Raw genomic sequence first — 21686 nt, 5'->3', positions numbered from 1 at the left:
TTTAATCATAGGCTCCATTGTTTATAATGGCTATTTATTTGTCAAATCATTCGATATGTGCATGGATTTCATTTTGTATAACAGTATTTTACTTAACATTTTAATTTTCAGCATTTTATATGTTACTCATTCAGTTGTATTTGTAATTAACCTTTTGTTGAACAACATAGGTATTCCCTCTGCAACGTAGGAGTACTTCAAATATGGTTCTAATTATGTTTTGTTTGTTTTCTGAAGGAGGTTGGATTTGTTGGTCATATCATGCATTGGAAACATTTACTTTGTGCTCGTAATAATTGGATTTTGGTAAAGCATTAATGGATACATAATGCCTAATTATAAGCATAGCCTGATTAAATGCCCAGATTTTGTATTTCTTACCATTAGGTGTGAGTAGGTTGTAATAATTTCATTATATCCTGTTTAGTGGTGTTATCATTTCTGGATTTATAAGATTTCACAGTCATGTCTGGTGCCAGGTTAATATTTTGAATGTTAATTGCAGTATGATTTTTAACTTGTAAATATTAATCTTGGAGAAGGATTTCACGTCTCCAAGTAAAAATATTAATCACTTAACTATTCACTCTAATAATAGTTGTTGCTTAATCTTCGTAGTTGGATTGAAAATGATCCTTTCTTACGTTAATTCCGTTTTCATATGATTAATATTCACTTTTACTTTTCTTCTTTTAAGTATGTACGTGCTTAAACTTTGCAAGCTATTAACGCTTATGTAAATGAAGTAACGTTAATATAGCAATGAAGCCAATTTTTATCCCTTATGAGACCTGGCAGTAGGAGTTGCTTTCCCAGTTAATAATGTGTGTAAGCTTTCCTTTGTATTACCACCAGGTTTTATTCTTCATCTAAGTCAACGTTTACCACTCAGAGTTAAGGGATTCTGGACGTCGTCATATCTGTGAAAACAACTTCCTTGCAATTTTTCGTGAATCCATGCTGTGTACTGTTATTAGGTTGAAACAAACATTTTCATCGGCAGTGTGAGGAGTACCTTTACCTGAAATGCAACATTAATGATGTTGAATAGCATATAATTGAAAAAATGGTTTTTCAATTGAGTGAGGTTCATAAATCATCTTGGTCAATCTTATGCTACCTTTGACAGTTACAGAGAAAATTACTACTGAGCCATTTGTGTAAAAGTTTATAGCTATCCTTGAAAAATATTACATCATTTATATTATTATGATATTCTTTAAATTTAAAATTATTTCAAAAGGAGGAATATGAATAAAATGTTTAATTATTTTACCATGCATAAAAATGGCTTAATGACTTCACTTGTGCCAAGTATGCTCAAGGGCTGGTGTTGGAGGATAGTTCGGGTGTAGCGATAACATAACGAAATTTAATTTGCATGCTTACTTTAATGATGGAAAACGATTAATGGATGTGTATTCAATTTATTCTGCTTGAATACTCATAAGGAAAAATCCAAGTGACTTGCAGCATTTTATTTTCTTGAGCCAAAGTCAAAAAGAAACTTTAGAATATACTTAGGCAGTGTTAGACTAAATAATGAAGTTAATGCTCATTGAATGCATGAACATGACTTGATCGCAATGCTTGTAGTGCACAGTGGTCCCAATTGCGAATCTAGCGGGACAAAATTATTTTTCCCAAAAAACTTAGAGCTTTTGTCGTGAAAACATTTAGAATTGCCTAATTATAGACAAAAACACAAAATAACACTATCATAGGTCTTTTCAAGGTGGTTTTTATGAAAAAAATTAAAATTTTATTTATAAAAAAATTTCGTTTTACTCAACACTTAGAAAAATATGCAGAAAATCATTTTAAAAATCTATAGTAATGCGCTATTCTTAATTTAATGAACTGATTACTTTAAAAATATACTCCTAAACACTGGAGATACACATAAAATCGTTTTTCACCGGATGTGAACTGCGGAATATTAGTCACCTTCATCATTATTACTCTCCCAACTACCTTCATCTCCGAAATTTACCGACTTCACGTCCTCCATCTCTTCAACATTACTCATTTCATTAGGAACAGGCAACATTGGTTCCCTGAGAAGCTGTCTGACATCCATCGAGAGGGAATAACAATGCCTTGGGTTCAGCGAACTAATATTGGAAACATAAGGATCAGATGTGACTAATAGTAGGTTAAAAACATCTCTAATTGTGTCCTTTCTTGATTATTTTTGAGCGTGATTTTCTTTGAATTTACGAATATGCTTGCTTCTTGGGCCTCTTCGGAAAGCATTCCAATGTGAACTAATGCAATGCAATGGGGGTAATCAATCACTTTTGTCTCATGAATTATATTTCATGTACCGTGAAAGGGTATACCGTGAAAGGGTATACCGTGAAAGGATAATACCATGAGTATGACGCATGTATATTTTTTCTGTTTTTTGAGCATACTTCTCAAATACACTTGTAATTATGGAGAAACCACAGGAAAGTGCGCTATGAATTGCTCCAAACCACTGAAATAATTCCACCCCTACTCCATTAATGCCTGATGAAATTTCAGGATTCTTTTAATGTCAAAATTCTGATACTATGTACAATTTCTTCCCGTTTATTTCGATGACCAAGGGCATCAGTGGAGAGATCTGCGCCTCTATCTTTTGCACACCTTTCACAGTTATCTCCTAACTTTGATCTTCCAGAAATAATTTAATGGGTCTACAATACCTGATCGAAGATGGCCTAGTATTCTGCAATAAGATGTTGTTTTTATCATTTGATTTTAGCTGACATAGAAATGGAAAACATATAGGAATCGTCCACTGGACGTAATTCCTTCCGAAATACAAATCTTTGCTAATATTGCTTGTGCCCGTCACTCCCATTTTAACGCCATTTAAATATCATCGTTAGTTTGAATTCATTACCAGACCGAAGGAAAGCGGCGACAACATCTCTCTGAGCCAAAATAGTGTTATTCACGAGAGCCAGTAATTTGACCTCGGCGGAAGTATCAGTAATGGTCAGTTCTTGTGATGGGGGATAGCAAGACAACTTTGAGTTCAAATTTATCTTGTATGAGGGATAAATATCGCACCGTCTCTGGTTGGCCTCTCTTCTGATGTTTACGCACTGTTGCTTGGCAGGTTTTTTCCCTGGAAAAGGACAAAGCTTTTGATGATGAATATGGTATTTGAATCAAAGGTGAAGACAATTAAGCCTTCCTATAGTTGGTAGCTCTCTTTGGTATGTTTTCAGTTATGTCTTTTATAATTGCAGCCGCATATTTTTTCCCAGAGCTTGGCAATGAAATCTGGCTTGCAAAACAAGGTTCTATTTTCGATATATCCTTCAAAAGAGACTGTTCACATCTACCAAAATCTATCGTATTTTCTGGAGCACTGTTTTTACTTTTTATCAAAATTACTTTAAAATAGCATCACAATTTTCCTGATGTCCTTTGAGGTATCTTCATTACGACTTTCAAATCCTAATTTATGTTCTACGCATTTAATAAATCATCTATAGTCTTTTTTCCCTCAGCAATAGGGTAGTTTCCTTCATCAAAGAAAACGAAAGGCATTGATGGCGATTCGTTACCCACCATTAGTGTATTCATAATACACAAATTATTTGGTTTTAGAAATACCAGTTTAGACGAATGATAATGGTCAATTTTAACCTCATTTGAAAAAGGCCAGATTGGCGCCCATGCGATTCCACTCCACGTGACGTCACAGGGACCTAGTTTCTACACGAGAGGATAGGAGTTATGCATCGTCAGAGGCTACCAATGCATGCATGAGGCACAGAGCTCAGGGAAACATGTCTTAATAATCACCTATTAAAACTGGCTAAGGTCGGAAAGTTTTCTTCGCTTGATAAGGTATTAATAAACCTTTTTTAAGCCATGCGCTACCAGACAGGAAGGTACTCAGCTACCTGTTAGCATCCTGCGTCCTATCAGCGCTCAGAGCCTCGATCAAGGTCACCTACCAGGCGGGAGGGGGAACCAGAAATACGTCACACGGAGAGATTTCCCGACATTCATACTTACCCGTCGCGTTTTCGCGCGCTAGAAATTTTTCACTTTTCATTTACTCGCGAAAAATAGATATCGTCATTTAAAAATCTAAATGCGTCAAATACGTACTCCAGGAGTAATAATCTTTCGATTTAGGCAATAAAAAAATAATAGGAAACCACCCTATTATAACAATTCCATGCGATTTACCGCCGGTACCTTGAATCGCTCTGAATGCGACATGATTTTCCCTATCGATATAAAAATGTAAACAATTGTAAGCCATGTAATAACTATACCATAAATATTAATAAAAATTTATGCAGTACAAAACTGCAATAGTTAAAATTACAAATATTTCTTCTCTATAATAGCGTAATTTATCCCGATATTCCAGGCGTCGTCCGAGGAAATGCCCCCAGTCCCGCGTCTCAACGGTTCTCGTTTGTTAACTTCATGGAACAAAAAGGGCATTATTGTCAAAAAGCGCAAGTAGGCGCAAAATGTGATTAAAGTATCTATAACTATAAGGACGTTTCCACATGCCTTTGAAGGTTTCGCAATCCTACCTCGACATATATTTTTTATAAGTCAATTTAAACAATTGAAGTCGATAAAAAACGAGGTTTTAAAGACTGAGAGATTGCCATTTAAAATCTAGTATTTTAAAGCAATTATATTTGAAGAAAAATCACTCTAAATAATGCTATATACCGATGGCTATAAGATCCCGTTAGAAATTGTCGTTCCTTGCGTTATTGCTATCTAGCAGGTACGTGTTAATGCTAGCGAGTCAGCCACCGTCTGGGTGTAGGCGGATGGTAGGCAATCTCAATGCGTGACTTTGCAGCTGCATAACATTGTTATAACTTATATAAACGTTGTAAAAGTTACCAATCATGATGAAGCATTTAATTGCGGATATCGCGACACCTACGGCGACTTTATTTTTAAAAGTTGCAAAATTGACTTTTGTCCCGCTAGATTAGCGATTGGGACCACTGTGTAGTGGTCTGAAATCGAAGAAAGCTGGCCAAAAATCATATCTTTATAAGTTTGTTTAAGTATCTCGCTGAAATATTTTAAAGGCTGTATAACGTGAAAATAATAAAATATTGCTGAAAAGTTGACCATGGGATTTTTTAAAAACATTTGTGGGTACCGCAAAAATCCAAAAATCGATTATTCGGACTGCTTAATTTGAGAGGGCGAATTTCATTGAAAATAATCGGTAGCAGTAAAAAATAAGTTTATTATTAAACTGAAATATTTGAATAAAAAGTTCATATGAAATGCATGAAATAACCTTATAAACAGCGTTAATGATATAGTCATGTAACATATAAACTTTCTTTCAACGTTTTTTCTGAGAGAACACTCTTAAGAAATCACTTAATTAAACAATTTATGTTAGAAAATGCAATCGAAAGCAAGCCATACAAAATTATTTATGACTCATGATAAATTAACATAATTGGGTAATACATGGGAAAACTTAAAGAATAAATTTACCAGCCCACAAGCAGTTTTCTTTGGATTCCGTCACTGTCCTCATCAGAAGTTAGCTCCTCCAGTAAAAGTAAGATTCATATGTTTTGGAGACATTTCTTTATCATTATCACATACATGCCTATTGATATAATAAGGTTCAAAGTAACGAGGAGCCTTTGAAAAAGATCTCCCATTTCAGCCCAGCACAAATTGTTTTGCGTGTGATTAAGTCAATGGGAATATGTTGATACAGGTGCCAACATGAGCAAGAAGTCACGAGAAGAGATTTATGCAAGTCTTCTGGGAACGGTGTATCCTTCTCTAACCATCATCAAAATTTTATAATAATAATAATAATAATAATAATATAATAATAATAATTTTATTACTCCACGCACAAATTACATGACAATAACAAATTTGAGTAATTTTAGGTAGCCGCGAAGGATAACCTGTTTGAGGCTACCATCCAAAATAATAATATTTATGCTTTACATATAGTGTAGTTCATTTTGTGTTACCTTGATAATCTATGCAACCAAAGCTTAAGTGCGTACATGAAAAAAAACAACTAAAGTACTATTTATAATTCATTTACAACAATATTTGTTCTACACTTTCTTTAGTGAGAAGCCAGGAATGTACATTTTGCAAAAACTTTTTTAAAGACTTTGAAATAAAACATGACTGTGGTAACAAATTAAAAACCTTTGGTCCTACGTACAAAAAACATCTTTTAAACAAAGTCAAATTTGGTTGTGGTAAGGGCACACTTATTTTACGCAGGGTAAAGGGAGAAGGCAGGGACTGAAATATTTTAGAGTTGCCACTTCTAGCATAAAAACATCGTAGGACCTTATAAATATATAGATGCCTCAACGGAAGCAAACCCAAATGAAGAAAAAGTGGGAAGGATCTTTCAAATCTGTCCTTTTTCAAAATAATACGTACAATTCTTTTTTGTAAAAAAACAGCAGGTTTCAAGGAGTTTAGATATGCGCCACCCCAACAAAAAATGCCATAGCTTAGCCTGGTATTTACTAAGGCGTTATAAATTGTCTTTAGAAAGCCTTCAGGACATTTATTTCTAATGAAATAAAAATTTGCCAGTGTGTGACGCATAACATTTGTGAGACTGTTGATATGTTGATTCCACTTTAAGGAATCGTCAATTGTTACTCCTAAGTACTTAATAATAGAAACCCGTTCAATGGGTAAACAGCTATTGCATAAAGTTATAGGACAATTTTCTTCATGATAATGTAAAACCCAATCAAATTTGTACCTGTTACATAAGTTATAACATATATACTTCGTTTTAGCTACACTCATATTCAATTTGTTGGAGGCAAACCAACGTCGCAAATTGATCAGATCTGACTGCATATCATATTTTACATCTATCCAGTTTAAACCTGAATAATTTAAGGCGACATCATCAGCAAATGCTGTCACATGACCTCTAAAATTGAAATTACACAGATCGTTTACATAAACAAGAAATAAGATTGGACCCAAGACAGAGCCTTGAGGCACTCCAGAAGTTATCATACTATAATTACTATAAACATCACCAATTTTTACACACTGCATTCTCGATGACAGGTAACTGTTAAACCATTTCAGTGGTATTCCACGAATTCCGGTCCTCTGAAGCTTAAAGAGCAGAATCTTGTGATCGATGGAATCAAAAGCCTTGCTAATGTCAATGAATAAGCTGCCAGTGCGTCGATTTGAGTTTATGACACTGTAAACATGAGTGAAATAATTTTCAAGAGCATCTTCTGTGCCCTTTCCACTTAAAAACCCGAACTGGTTTTTGCTGAAGAAGCCTTTTTTGTCTAGAAATTTAATTAATCTCGACTTGACTAGCTTCTCTATCATTTTGGAAAATATCGATAACAATGAAATTGGGCGATAGTTGAGTATACTTGAACGATCCCCTTTTTTATATAAGGGCGTGACCACCGCCTTTTTCAACTCGTCTGGAAAAACACCACTGGTAAAACTTAGGTTAAATATATGTGAAAGAACGGGAGCTAAGTCATCAATTACTAGTTTCAAAGTTTCACTGTTTATGTTGTCGTAACCGGGGGCTTTGCTGGAAGGAAAGGATCTCACTAATTTAGTTATTTCTGCGGGGTCAACTGGTTCCAAATACATTGATTCGAAGCTATGTGAATAACCGCAACACTCAGCGACGAATTCATCAATACCACTATTATTATTGCCATCAAAGCAAGAAACAAAATAGTCGTTAAATGCTGTAGCTATTTTAGACGGAGTAGAAGTGATACTACCGTCTATTTCCAGACAGATTTCAATTGGGCTGAGTGGTATGCGACCGGTTATTTCTTTGAATATTTTCCATTGCATTTTAGAGTTCCCATTTGCTCCTTGGAATCTTTTTAAATATTATTGGAGGCAATCCTGAGTTCCTTTTTTAAATTATTTCTACAGTTAGCAAATTCCTTTGCTAAACTTTCGTTTAGTGGATGGCGTCTATATTTTTTAAGTAAATAATTTTTCCTTTCAATAAGGTTTAGTAGATGACTAGTTATCCATGGTTTTAATCTTTTGCGTGTGTCATAAGTAATGGATTTAATTGTTGATGCAGATAGCGCACCTATTAGAAAATCATGAAATAACGAAAAAGCCTTTGATGCGTCTACTTCATTAACGACTGGACCCCAATCTACTTCGGCTACTTTGATTTTAAAATATTCATAATCTATCTTAGTTTTGATAGGCGCAGTCATTAATTTTTCTTTGCATAATGGCTCTTTCACGCTTATACAACAGCTAATCAAGGAGTGATCGGTTATTGCTTCATGAAGCACTTCTGTTTGGAGGTTATGAGAGCACATTTTATATAACCTAGCAAACAAGTGATCAATACAGGTAGCGGAGCTTGCTGTTACCCTGGTTGGCGATTCAATTAGACACGCTAATCCCATGGAGCTCATTAAATTTAAATAATGATCAGAATCATTAGAAGGTACCATAATATTTATGTTCACGTCACCAATGACAATAATATTACCTTTTAAACTATACATTAGCGGTTCAAATTCAGTTAAAAATTGTGAGACCGGAAAATTTTGATCTCTATAAAGAGCAATTAACTGTAACTCAAAATTTTCAAGTTTGAGGGCCACCTGAACAAAATCAGCAGTGACAGCTTGAACAACAGTAGAGTAGCAATCTATTTTACTTTGCACATAAACAATAATACCTCTAGCTCGACTACTATTACTACATTGGGCAAAGTATTTATAACCATTTAATTTGTAATAGTTGAGTTCATGTTCACAAACCCATATTTCACTTAATATGATTATAGTCGGTAAATAAGAAAGGCTATGTAGATACGTTTCAAATAAATCAAAGTTTGCTCTGAGACTACGGATATTTTGGTGTATAATACTTAATACACTACTGTGGAACGTCTTACTATTAGTACAATCTGACATTCTTAATTTTATACAAAATTTATATCGTCCAAACTCGTCAAAACAAACACTGGTTCTTTCTCAGCTTTTCGCATTAGAACTTTACCTCCACGTATCCACAAGTATTTATAGCCTTTCTCATTTTTAGCAGCTCTTGCAGCATGCAGCACTTTTCTCCTCCCAGGACAAAGAGCCTCGTTTATGTAGAGAGGGGTGGGTGACACATCGAGGTTCAGGTGCCGCGTAGAGAAGTCCCTCTTTACTCTTCTTTTTGCCAGTAGATCTTCTTTGATGTGTTGACGGAGGAACTTGACGTGGATACCACTATGCCCACTTTCCGACTTGGGTTTGAAGCGGTAACAACTCTCAATGTCGCTCGCTTTGACTGTAACCCCCAACTCGGCTCCGATATTACAAATTATGCTCGGGAGGTCTTCGTTTTTTTGAAGTGGGTAACCGTGAATCTCAACTGAATTTACTAAACTGCGTTGTTCAAGGTCATCAGAGTGTTTTGCAAGAAGCGCAATTTGCTTCTTCAGCGATCGATTTTCACTTTCTAAAAAGTCCATTCTAGCATAGCACTCATCGAATCTCTTACTGTGAACCTCAAGCACCGAGGATATATCGTCCAGCCGATCATATAATTTGTTGATCGAGTCTCCAAGATTAGCCTCCGTTGACTTCAGATCAGCTTTGATTTCTTTAAAAAGATCTAAAACTGAATCCGTTGGAGAACTGGTGGACGCACTTTTACTCGGCGCACTCGTAGAGTCACTGTTCATGCTGGACCTGCGAACATTGGTGCACTCGATGCATCGCCAAACTTGCTTGCTAGCTTTAATTGCTTCAATTTCCTGTTTAGTTACAGGAATATCTAAACAGTTTCCGTGGAATTTGTTTCCACAATCGGAGCACTCCAACACTGTGTTTCGCACTATCTTTCTGCAATTTTTGCAGGAACTCATTCCGGTAACACGCTTTCACGAGCCAGTAAGTACAGAAAACACTTATCAAAGCATAACCTTGAGTCGAGGAGCGGAGCAAGACGTCCGAACTCGACGGAGGCCTGAACTGAACTGAGATTTATTTCAAACTCGACGATAGTTCTCTTACATTCTTCAACTTCTGTAAATATCGACTGAAAAAGTATTAGCTCATAGCGTTCTTTAAAATTTCCTTTGTCTTCACGCCTTTACCCAATTTTACCTATGGAGAATATATTGAAGGGCCAATTTACGTTTTTAATGCAAAGGTTTTCGATTTTCATTAACTATAAGGTCATGAATTTCTTTGTAATTTACTATCAAGCACTCCATTTATTTCTCGTATGAAATGTCAACAGTGTAAATAACCGGCCAAGGATGAAAATAGAATAACATTCCCTGAATAATACACTCACTTTCACATTTTCATTGGAAAAAGTACCTTTTTAAATTAAGTAGATATCCTTCACTCCCAATAGTGGTAGTTTGGCCTCAACTCTGAAATTTCACGATCCAGGTAAAAGAAACCCTTGTTATTAGCTTACGTAGGACAAGCACTGGGATCCTTTCGGAATCAATAAGATAACGTGACTGATTTTCTAGATGATATCGTGAAAGGAATATTTTTCGACCGATTGGAAAGAAGTATTTTTGGAAAACCCCGTGCGAGCTACTTCGTATAAATCGCTTGCGCAGATGTCGAAGAGAAGTGATCTTCAAAAGTGCGAAAACCCCTTCATTGACCGAGGCAATAAAGCAATAAGTGGTATTTTTTCAGACGGACTGCTATGTATCGATTATAGAACGCCTTAAATGCTCGGTAAGAATCATGCCACGGAGGTTGGGGTCACTGACACAATAGGTATTAAAATAGTCGACAGTGGTCCCAAATTAAAAGCCGGACAAATCCATTTAGTAGCTGTTGTCGGACAATAGGGTGGTTTCCTTTTATTTTTTTATTGCCTTAATCGAAAGATTATTACTCCTGGAGTACGTATTTCACACTTTTAGATTTTTAAATGACAATATCTATTTTTTGCGATTAAATGAAAAGTGAAAATTTTCAAGCGTGCGAAAACGCGACGCTGAAGTATGAATGCCGGGAAATATCTCCGTGCGTCGTATTTCTGGTTCCCCCTCCCGCCCGGTGAGGTGACGTTGAGGCGAGGCCTAACGGTGATACGTCGCAGGCTGCTAGGGGGTAGCTGAGTACCTTGCTGGATGGTAGCGCTTGGCTTAAAAAAGGTTTATTAATACCTTATCAAAGGAAGAAAACTTTCCGACCTTAGCCAGTTTTAGTAGGTGATTATTAGAGATGTTTCCCTGAGCTCTGTGCCTCATGCATGCAATGGTAACCTCAGACGGTGCATAACTCCTATCCTCTCGTGTAGAAACTAGGTCCCTGTGACGTCATGTGGAGTGGAATCGCATGGGCGCCAATGTGGCCTTTTTCAAATGAGGATAAAATTTGACCCTTGCCATTCGTCTAAACCAGTATTTCCAAAACCAAATAATTTGTGTATTATGAATTCACTAATGGTGGGTTACGAATCGCAATCAATGCCTTTCGTTTTCTTTAATGAAGGAAACTACCCTATACCGGAATAGAAGTGCATATCTAAAGTTCGAACCGCTTTATAGCCACTTGAGAGACCATTTTATGGACCGTAGGGTTCTTTCCTGCGTTCAAGGATCTAAAAATATTTCATATCTTCTCTAAAAGTTGGTAATATAGATTTTTTTCAACGCCGACGAGGGGCCAAATAAGAGATAAGCCTCCTCACTACGCAGTCTTTTTTTACCTTCTACCATCTCACGATTTATATAATCAAAGATGAACGCCCTACTAGCAGTACACGCGGGATGAATTTAGCAATATTCTAGGCGTGAGAGGGGGAGAAGCGAGCGGGGAGGGGACGGGATCGGCCTACCGCTCTTGTATCCGCGACGCTGCGTGGGCGTTGAGATATTTTTTTCGCGAAGGCGGACTCACATAAAGCATTTTGTGGCTAAACGGTGGCAGATACGTCAGAATGCACGAAATTTTTGCACTAAAGGACAGTAAATCGTCAAAATCTCTAGGGAATGACCTTAAAATATTATATTTTTGAAATTGTGAGCTTCCCCCCCTAAATTTCATTTGAGCGAGGGTCAGAGGTTCCCATACAGGTCTCAAAAATTTCAGGCCTTATTTTTGATCGGTCCCACAACTTTTTTTCGTTGGGCCAGATGGATTTGAAAAAAAAATCGATTTTTACGATCCGTCCTACTGTATATGGCGCAGACTGCGCAAGTGAGGGTAGCGGACGGAGAATCTGGGTGGGCAAGCATTGGCCGAGGGGTGAGGCAAGGCTGTCCTCTATCGCTGCTGCTCTTTAACGTGTACGCTGAAGAGATGGTAAGGGAAGCGAGGGACATCAGGAAGCAAATTGCACTAGCAAAGGAGGCGTTCATGAACAGGAAAGAGCTTCTGAAGGTATCGTTATGTAAGAGTTTAAAGAAAAGGTTAGTGAAGAGTTTGATTTGGAGTGTAGCTCTCTACGGTGCGGAAACGTGGAAATTGAGGAAAGAACACGAGAGAAGATTGGAGGCATTCGAGATGTGGGTATGGAGAAGAATGGAGAGGGTGAGATGGTCGGAGAGGAAAAGGACCGACGAAGTGCTGGACATGGTTGGCGAGGAGAGGTATCTTTTAGTTGAGGTACGGAGGAGACAATGTATGGATGGAGCGAATACTTAGCGGGGAGGGGATGTTGAAAATGGTGTTAGAGGGTAGAATGTTTGGGAAACGAGGGAGGGGAAGGAAAAGAATAGAATTTTATATTAATTGAATGGGAGTAGGCCTTACTGTGAATTGAAGAAGGCAGCGCTGGAAGGAAAGGGAGGCTCCCAAATCACTTCTTTAGTACTCCATGGAAACCTACCTAAATCCTTGGAATGCTATAATAATAATAATGTGTAAAATGCAGTATAATGCACATACATAGTTTTCCTAAATATTACGTGTAATCCTTAAGACTTTTTTCATTTGATACATCAGTGGAAATTATATTAACACTAGTTCAAGCAAAATTATCTGTTGTAGTGAAATATTATCTTCGATGTGTGGGTGCGGGCTAATATAAAAACTCTACAAATAAGTTTCGTTGATAAGTCGATAAATTTAAGTTACGGAATAATATAAAGTGAAGCTAAGTTATGTCAGAAATGCGTCATATTTGTCATGCGTCATTGTTTTTATATTTCGTGCGCAATCCTATTCTTGAAATCATACGGAGGTGAAACACTAATGGCGGAAAGGTATTGGTTGTCGCCGAAGAAGACGGTACATATGTGAATCATGCCAGAGGCGGATCAAGGGTTTTTTTGCGCAGGGGGGGAGTGGTCACAAGGGTCTGGGAAATCCTCTTATATTTGAGATTAGAAACTAAATACATCAATTATGAGGGTCGTTCAATAAGTCCTTGGAATCTCCGAGAAATTGCTCTCTCAGCATCAAAAATAATTTTCACGAGAAAAAAGCACTCGTGACTTGTCAGATGTTTATGTTTCAGCTGTATCCATCCAAAAGTTTCATTGTTGTTGCCGAATGTAGTGAACAACTTTCATTTGTTTATAAAAGTGGATAGCATGAGTAATGTGCGGTGATCAAGAACCGGTTCACAGCCGTAGAGCGAAGCACGAACTTTGAGCACGAAGAGGCTTTCGCTCCTGACTAACTTAAGCTCACCGGCACTACTGTCGGCGTCAAAATGATGTGCCGCTGTACTATGCGAATTTATTTTATGGACTTCATTGAATGCCATAATAATAAATAACACGTCATTTTCAATGATATTTTGTTCTTAATTCATATTTATTTTTTGTTTTATGAAAAATAAAACATGTAGATACGTAAGTGCTATAAATAAATCCGCGCACCACAAAATTAACCGTTTTGTCAGCTTCATGAATTTTGTATCTCAACCTTGGGAAAACTACTACGCCTACAACGTTGATCTTCCAGATTAAGTTGTAGAAACTAATGTAGATTAATGAAAGGGCTTTTGCGTATTTTAGAACGCATATTTTGTTGCAAAATAATGAAAATGTTTAAACACTATCTAGTACTTCAGTTTACCCCAATAGAAAAAATAAAATTGATAGAAACACTTCTCAATTTATTTAAAAATTTTCCATGCGTTCTGAAAATACAAAAAAGCTATTTTATTAATCTACATTAATGTTTGCAGCTAATATTGTTAAATGAATGTTGTAGATGGGGTAGTTTTCCCCGGGTGAAAGTTACAAATTTCATGAATTTCAAAACGGCTAAATTTATAGTGCGCGAATTCATTTATTGCACTCACGTGTCGAAATTTTTTAATTTTTCATTAAAAAAATATGAATTAAGAATAAAATTTCCTTGAAAATCACGTACTATTCATTTTTATGGCAATCACTGAAGTCTAGAAAATTATATAAATTCGAAAAGTACAGCTGCATAACATTTTGACGCCGGCAGTAGCCAGGGTTAAAATTTAAAAGAGTCACCCGCGATGCAAAAATTACGCGGGAACCACACGATATTGGGTCTTGGGCGATTAAAAACTTGTTCTTGAAACCGATATCCAAAATGTAAGAACGCCTAAATCTAAACAGGGTCGCCCCTATCAGTTGATAAAGTTAAAAAGAATCACAACGTTAAAATTCGAATCGGATAGTTAAAATAATGGGAGATCAATTTAAGACTTTTACTGACGACTCTAAAACATAAAATTCATTCGAAGTTGGAACTTTGGAAAAATAATGTTTTTGGTCCACGTTCACCCATCACGCTTACCATATGGAAATAAAGTATATTTAGTTATTGATAAAATACAAGTTATTAGTATATAAAATACATAAACATCCGCACAGCTGGAGCTATCTCCTACCAGGCAGTTATCGCATCATGAATCAAAAGATAAAAAGGACAAATACCTTTCTATCGCTCTAATTTTCAGCGTTGTTTACGTCTTTTATCTTCTTCGTATCCTTCTGATCTCGTCTCATTATCTTTCTTGGTAATTAATTCTCTGTCGCATCCTCCATATTGAGTCTTGTGTACGGCACCATGCACACCATCATCCAACCTCACTTGTAATGATACCGAAATGGATTCAAAGTAGGAATTAGTCGATTCCAAATGTCGATTCTCGATACCACCGATTCTAGGGCACGGAATCGGAATCGAGAATCGATCGCATAAAGTCGATTCCGATTCCAGGAAGATAAATGTTTTGAGCATAGACTATAAGTTTGGGGCATAAATGCTGCCACACACCTAAGCGGCCGCGGTGTCAGCCTTGCCCGCGCGGAGGATACGCCCGGCACGCGGGTGCTGCGACGAACATACCTAAGCGGCCTCGGAAACATGAAAGTGTCGGCAAGAGCGACAAACCGACGAACCCTGAAATGGCGCGTGTTCATGAGCAACTCTCAGAGAAAAAAAATTGGAAACCTCGGGATCGGGAAGCAATGGATGCGTTTTCCGTTCGTTTATTAACCGCTGGTCACGGCAAATCATATTATTGCGATTATGAATCACATTCGGAGAAGTCATCTGGACCACCAATTTTAAATTATAATGGATCGAAATATATTTTTTTTTAATATTCGAATGATATTTGAAGTCCGATGATAATAAAAACGTGCAGGGAGCGAGTTTTCCTGTGAAAAAAGTTTCTTATAAATACGCGCTGAGAGCGGGTTTTATTAAACATTTAAATTTTTTAGACTAACACGCGTCTGCGTCAATAATAAAAAAATTAGACACATTCGCGTTTGTATAGCCCAGTTTCATCAATGCACCCTTGAGGAAGTTGATAATTGCTTGGCATAAGCCGCCACGGCCTCCGGGCGGACTCGACAGGTTGCGTTCGGCCGCCACGGCGCACCCGCCAGGCTGCTCTAGTGTGTATGGACGCAATGAACGCTACATTATTGTTTAGCCACCGCGGCCAAACGAGAATGTAGCCACCGCGGCTATTGTTATTTTTAGGGATGGTCGGATCGGATACCTCGGATCCAAATATCCGCGGATATTGCCCTTCATCGGATACATCGGATCCAAAGTCGCGGAAGACATCGGATTTGGATCCGAAATGTTAAATAATAGCTTCAGTGAATGCAACGCCCCATCAGGGTGGAAAGAGTTCCGATTCTCTCTTCGAATGCGTCGTCGCATGCGATTCTTGTCCTACTCATGAACCGATTTGTTTGAAAGCTCTCGCAGAGGTTGCGAGTAGAATTTCAGCCGTGGCGAGAATTTTCAGCCAGAAAATAAAAAAGGCAAAATACGACTGGCACATAGTGTGACTCTACCCAAGAGGTTAACAACAAGAGGTTAAACAATAATCGGAGGAATTTCAGCGCCGTAGGATGATAACCACGTCAAAAGTAACTACGTCGCAGATTTCAGAAAACCACCTCGGCCGTCCATCAGCCCGTGTCTCTGTTGTTTTTTTTCGTATCCGAAATCACACGGACCAAAAGTCATTGTCTTCTAAGGAAAGTATCAAATCACACGAAAACAATTGAAGCGTGTTTCATCCCTAACTCGCCTCACCAACTGACCTTTTTTGGCCTACCTGCTTCAATTCTCCGTTTCTAGACGATAAATGCTAAGAGAGTGACTTTCCGGGCCCGAAGATATCTTGATAGCTTCGACAATTAGATGATATGCACGAGATTTAAAAAAAGAATTAGACCAAACGAGACGCATTCCTAACGATATTTCTGTTTTTTTTTTTCAGCTGTAATTGATTGTCACTCAGTTTTCTATCTACAATTCTTCAATTAGACTTTACTGATATGCAACATTGTCCAAACAGCATGATTTTCAAAGAAACAAGCGCAGCATTAACCCCTCAAACAATTAGAGACGGATTAGAAACGCCGACTACAAATATCACGTAGCGCGCCCGGCTTCGCTTTGAAGGCAACGACGTCACTGAAGCAAGGTCTGACTTGTTCGTCCTTGACTCCCTCATTTGTAGCCTTGTTGTTTGAAATACGGAGGGAGGGAGCGTGCTCCTTCCTCTCCACCTCTCCTTTACGCGCTCATTCCAGTGGCGTTCCCCATGGGGAGGGTCCGGACCCCACCCCCCAAAATATAAAAACACAGTTACTGTCCTTCACAAAAGAAAACAAAATATTGAAATATCGTAAAGATGATAGTATGCCAAGGTCAAAGCGGTCATCGATTTCGAAAAAGGTGACAGCTTCATCTTAGAACAAGAGTATTTTACCGCTAAATACGGATCAGGTACACGCGCAATCGACATCAATTTGAGTTCAAAACTGTAAATGTTCTTCGTTGACATTCGAAAAACTTGTTCCAGTACGTTGAACAAAGTTACCGCACTTTTTCAGTACATTGGCCAATTGAAAATTTTCGTAAATATTCATTCCAAATTTTCAAACGCGGCTCGGCAATATTATGTGATTAAGCTGAAGTTTAAGTAGTTTATAATTCTAGAATATAACTAAATCCAACCGCAAATTTGCATTCGCAACTAATTCGAAAATAATTTTGTTGGCTAATTGCTCTTCCTGTGCACATTCATTCTTAGTACAATACTATATAATATGAGAAAATTGATAAAATAACGATTAAATATTTGTACTTTTGTGGTAAGCTCATAACCTCGCTCCAGCCAATGATATGCTTCGCTGTGTTTCTAACTAGATCAAGTCATACGGTAAATCTTCCATTTTTTAAACGAGCGTTCATGCTAAATTTCTCGATACTTAAACAAGGTGACATAATAATTTTTCCAATGAACGTTTCCTCGATCTACGATTGATTCCGCACTAAGTTTTCTTTACGAATAATGAATGGCCTCTCTTTATGCCTGTTCCTCAAGGACTCAAAAATCAGACTCATACCCAATTGACATGAATTTCAGTTCAAAACTATAAATATTCTTCGTTGACATTCAAACCACTTGTTTCTCTCCCTTATACATATATACCGCACAGTTTTAGCGTATAGGCAGAACGTAATCTTTGGTAAATATCCTAAATATTCTAACGCGACTAGGCGGGGTAAAATATTATGAGATCAGGCAGTAGTTAAATGCCTGAAATAATTTTTTGGGACAAATGTTCCTGTAAAATATTAATTCTCAGTATAAGACTGTAAAATATTAGTGCACCGATAACACAACAATTAAATAATGCGCTGTTGGAGTCAGCTCCTATCAATCATGTATCGCTACATCCAGTTATATGTTGAAAGGCAAATATGTTTGAAACTTTTTGAATTTCAATGCTAAAATATGCCGTCTTTAAAAGAACGTCAAGGTGACCTGGGAATGTGAAAGGCTCGCGTAACTAAATCATGAATTCACATAAATGTGTGCTCATACATAATGAGAAGAGAAAAAGGCATGCGAAATACGATATATTCAATAGACTAAGAAGGAGAATAAAAATGTGTACTATGAGTCGGGTTAGTTAACTATTATGGGGCTTATTTCATCAGTTATCAGTTCAAGAATTTTCTGGAATGATATAGAAAGAATCTGAAGGGGAAATATTGCCATCTTAAATTTGTGCGATACGCCGATATTGAAATAGGGAAACAGACATGACCCAGGCAGCTATCGTCCAATATCGTTAGCATCGATTATAGGCAAGATACTTGAGCTTATCGTCGTTAGCAATATCATTACTTTCTTGCACAGTCGTAACTTCTTCCATGGCTGTCAGCACGGTATCCGAAAAGGTAGATCATGCGAAACACAGCTCGCGTTCTTTCTTTACGACGTTCTGAAATCCGGAGAATCGAAAAGACAAGTTGATGCATTACTTCTAGATTTGAAGAAAGCTTTAGACACAGTACCTCACATTAAAGTTTTATAGAAATTACAGTCACGCGCATTAAACGAAACAGTGGTTAACTGGATACACGACTTTCTGAATGATCATAAACAAAAAGTAGTTCTTGACGAAATCAGCTCTGATGTAGTTTAAGTGACATCAGGTATTCCACAAGGAACCGTAATCGGCCCACTTTTGTTCATTATATACGTTAATGATCTCTGCTCCCGAATTAGCAGTAAAATACGTTTATCTGCTGACGACGCTCTCTTCTATCGCGAAATTACTGATCACTCCGGCTATAAAGTTCTATCATCGGATTTAAACAATATTTATTTGTCGAGTCAAAAGTGGGGACTCGAACTTAACCTGAGCAAATACATGTCGGTATATTTTGTGCAGCGTCCAACTTAAACTATGTGTTTATGCTGTGGATGGTATTAACATAAAGGCAACAGAGGAAGTGTACGATAAACCTGAACCTATCGCGGTGAACTTATATAAGAAATATTTGGGGCATAGCCCTGAATAAATTAGGATTCGTAATGCGTATTGTGGAAAGATTTTTGGATGGGAAAGTAAAAGAAGAGTGCTATTTCACACTGGGCCGTCCGCACCTCGAATACGCAGCGAGCTAATGTGATCCGGTGCAGAAAGACTTAATCTGCGAACTGAATAAATTACAAAGGAAGTCTGCATGGTTCGTCAAAAACCGCTACGAACGCACGTACAGAGTTACCCAGATGTTAAGCGAATTAGGCTGGGAGCCATTGGAGACTCAGAGGGTTAAATTGTTTCAACAATAGGTCTCTGAACACCTATGTAGGTAAAGACGTTTCTGAAAAGTAGGTGTAATTATTAAGCTAAAAGTTATAACAATATGGCTGTAAAGTCATCTATTATTTTATTATGAGCATTTAAAATACGTCTCACAAGCCATCAAGGAAAAACGTAATTCGCACCGCCGCCATCTTGAATGACGTCAGCTCATGCAATAGTGTTGTTCTTAACCACCTTGACCGTGCACATTATTGAAGTTTACAGTGGAGATATTGTGGTTATTACGCCGTATTTTTCGTGTCGTAGTTATTCCTCGATATGTCGCAGCGTATAGCTTCAAGTACTGCATTGTGCCTAAGTGCAGAAATACGACTAGAAATTCTCCAAATAAATATTTTCATACGGTCACCCAAGACTTAGAACGAAGATTGGTTCGGATGAGAAAGTGCCGACGAATGTGAATGAATGAAAAAAATGAATTCTAATATTAACGCATTGTTTATCAGATTTGACACAATCCTATACCTCATCTTCACCAGTGGAAAGTTTATTCACTTGCTGGCTTTATCCACTTCGAGGGGATGTCTGTCCGACACTTTTTGAAAAATTTGTATTCCTCAAGGAGACTAATGCAACCATATAGAGCAACATTTGAGAAGTTTTACTTTAAAAAATAAAATATATATTTTTAAAACATACCTTTCTCGTGTACTATTTGTAACTATCCTTACGAGCAAAAACAGGTTAAATATTTTTTAAGATCTCTTAGTTTCCATAAGGTGAGGTGGGGTAAGTGCGACTGCGGGGTAAGTGCGACCCCCCTTCAGGTAAATCGTATTTCCGTTCTCGAAGCAGGTGGCGGTCGTGCAACATATTCCACACATTGTCATGAAACCAGAGCCAACGACTTTGTAATACTTATCCCATAATTTCTCGTTCCACATGCTTAGGAAATATACCCGTCCGTTCATCTCGTAGTCTTACTTGGTTGTGAGGAGAGGCTATACCGCAGTTCCCTCTGAATCAACGCATCGGAGGTGTTAGGTAAGAACTATATCTTGTTTTCTCTTCTTCATGGATTGGTTTTCCTTGCTTTACTTTAAATTAGGAACTCGGGTCATTATATTTAGTTTAGATGGGGGGTCGCACTTTCCCCGTCGTAACCATTCATTCCTACCTTCCGGGGCAAGTGCGACCCCGTTGCCTGGGGTAAGTGCGACCCCCTGCCGCACTTACCCAACTTTTAGTTTCTGTCTGGCAGTTCTTGCGTTAAACTTTCTTAAATAAATGTTGCAAAACACCGAAGTTTATAAAAACTAGGTCTTTGAATTAGAGTCCTCTCATTAAGTCTTATTTTGAAGGTTCATCTGATAAAGAAAGCTTACTTCAGTTTGTTGATTGATTATGATAGGGCATTGGATATGATGTCTCCTGACGAGGAGGATGTAGACGACATGGTATTAATGCCTGAAACAAGATAGCATGGGTCGAAAAAGCTTAACAAATTCGGTGACTAACATTCAAAGTGGAGATTGGATTCTGTCTAGATTCAGCACCAAAAAGTCAGTTGCTCACTATGTAGGGAAAATTCTGGAGATTAATGAATAAGGTGATGCCGTGGTTTACTTTTTGAAGACATTTTTTGGAACTGAAATAAGTTTCACCTGTCCATGGAATGAGGATTCCAGCGAAATACCTAGGGAAGGTGTTGTAAAAATATTACCGAAGCACTCTGTCGGCCGTCGACCGGCCGGCTAACAAATGTTTTTTTTAATTTCAAAAAGTATTTCAAATACTGTTTTAGATTTCAAACTCCCAAGTCACAGGTATTGTGCATTTCAATTTTGCCCAGCCCTACTTACACAATACTTGAACTGATCTCAGAACTAGCTATGCAATCATTGCAAGAAAGGCTGTTAACTTCCACCTCACCGTCCTCCTCAAAAACTCGTGCCTCCACATAATAAGTTGTGCTCGGGGCACACACGAGCTCGAACGATACATTCGTTTTCATTGTGCATAATTTGCACGCAACCAATGGCAATCTGAACATATGTTTAGATTGTGCCAATGGCGTCGTCAGCGTAATCTTCTCGTCCGACCCTAATAAGTGGAATTTCATTGTTAAATTTCATAAACACAT

The 21686-nt window shown here is 37.6% G+C and overlaps 2 protein-coding genes across 2 annotated transcripts in view; one reads left to right on the top strand and one right to left on the bottom strand.

Moving 5' to 3' along the window:
• The window catches only part of LOC124170135, a 254629-nt gene that overhangs the window by 102490 nt on the left and 130453 nt on the right, over positions 1–21686 (top strand). The window lies entirely within an intron of this gene.
• On the bottom strand, positions 8963–9898 carry LOC124170068. The gene has a single exon (XM_046548755.1). The coding sequence runs from the start codon at positions 9896–9898 to the stop codon at positions 8963–8965; it is 936 nt and encodes a 311-aa protein (XP_046404711.1).

Source organism: Ischnura elegans, chromosome 13 (assembly GCF_921293095.1).
Source record: "Ischnura elegans chromosome 13, ioIscEleg1.1, whole genome shotgun sequence".
Classification (NCBI taxonomy): Eukaryota; Metazoa; Arthropoda; class Insecta; order Odonata; family Coenagrionidae; genus Ischnura; species Ischnura elegans.
This window is presented reverse-complemented; position numbering and strand designations above follow the sequence as displayed.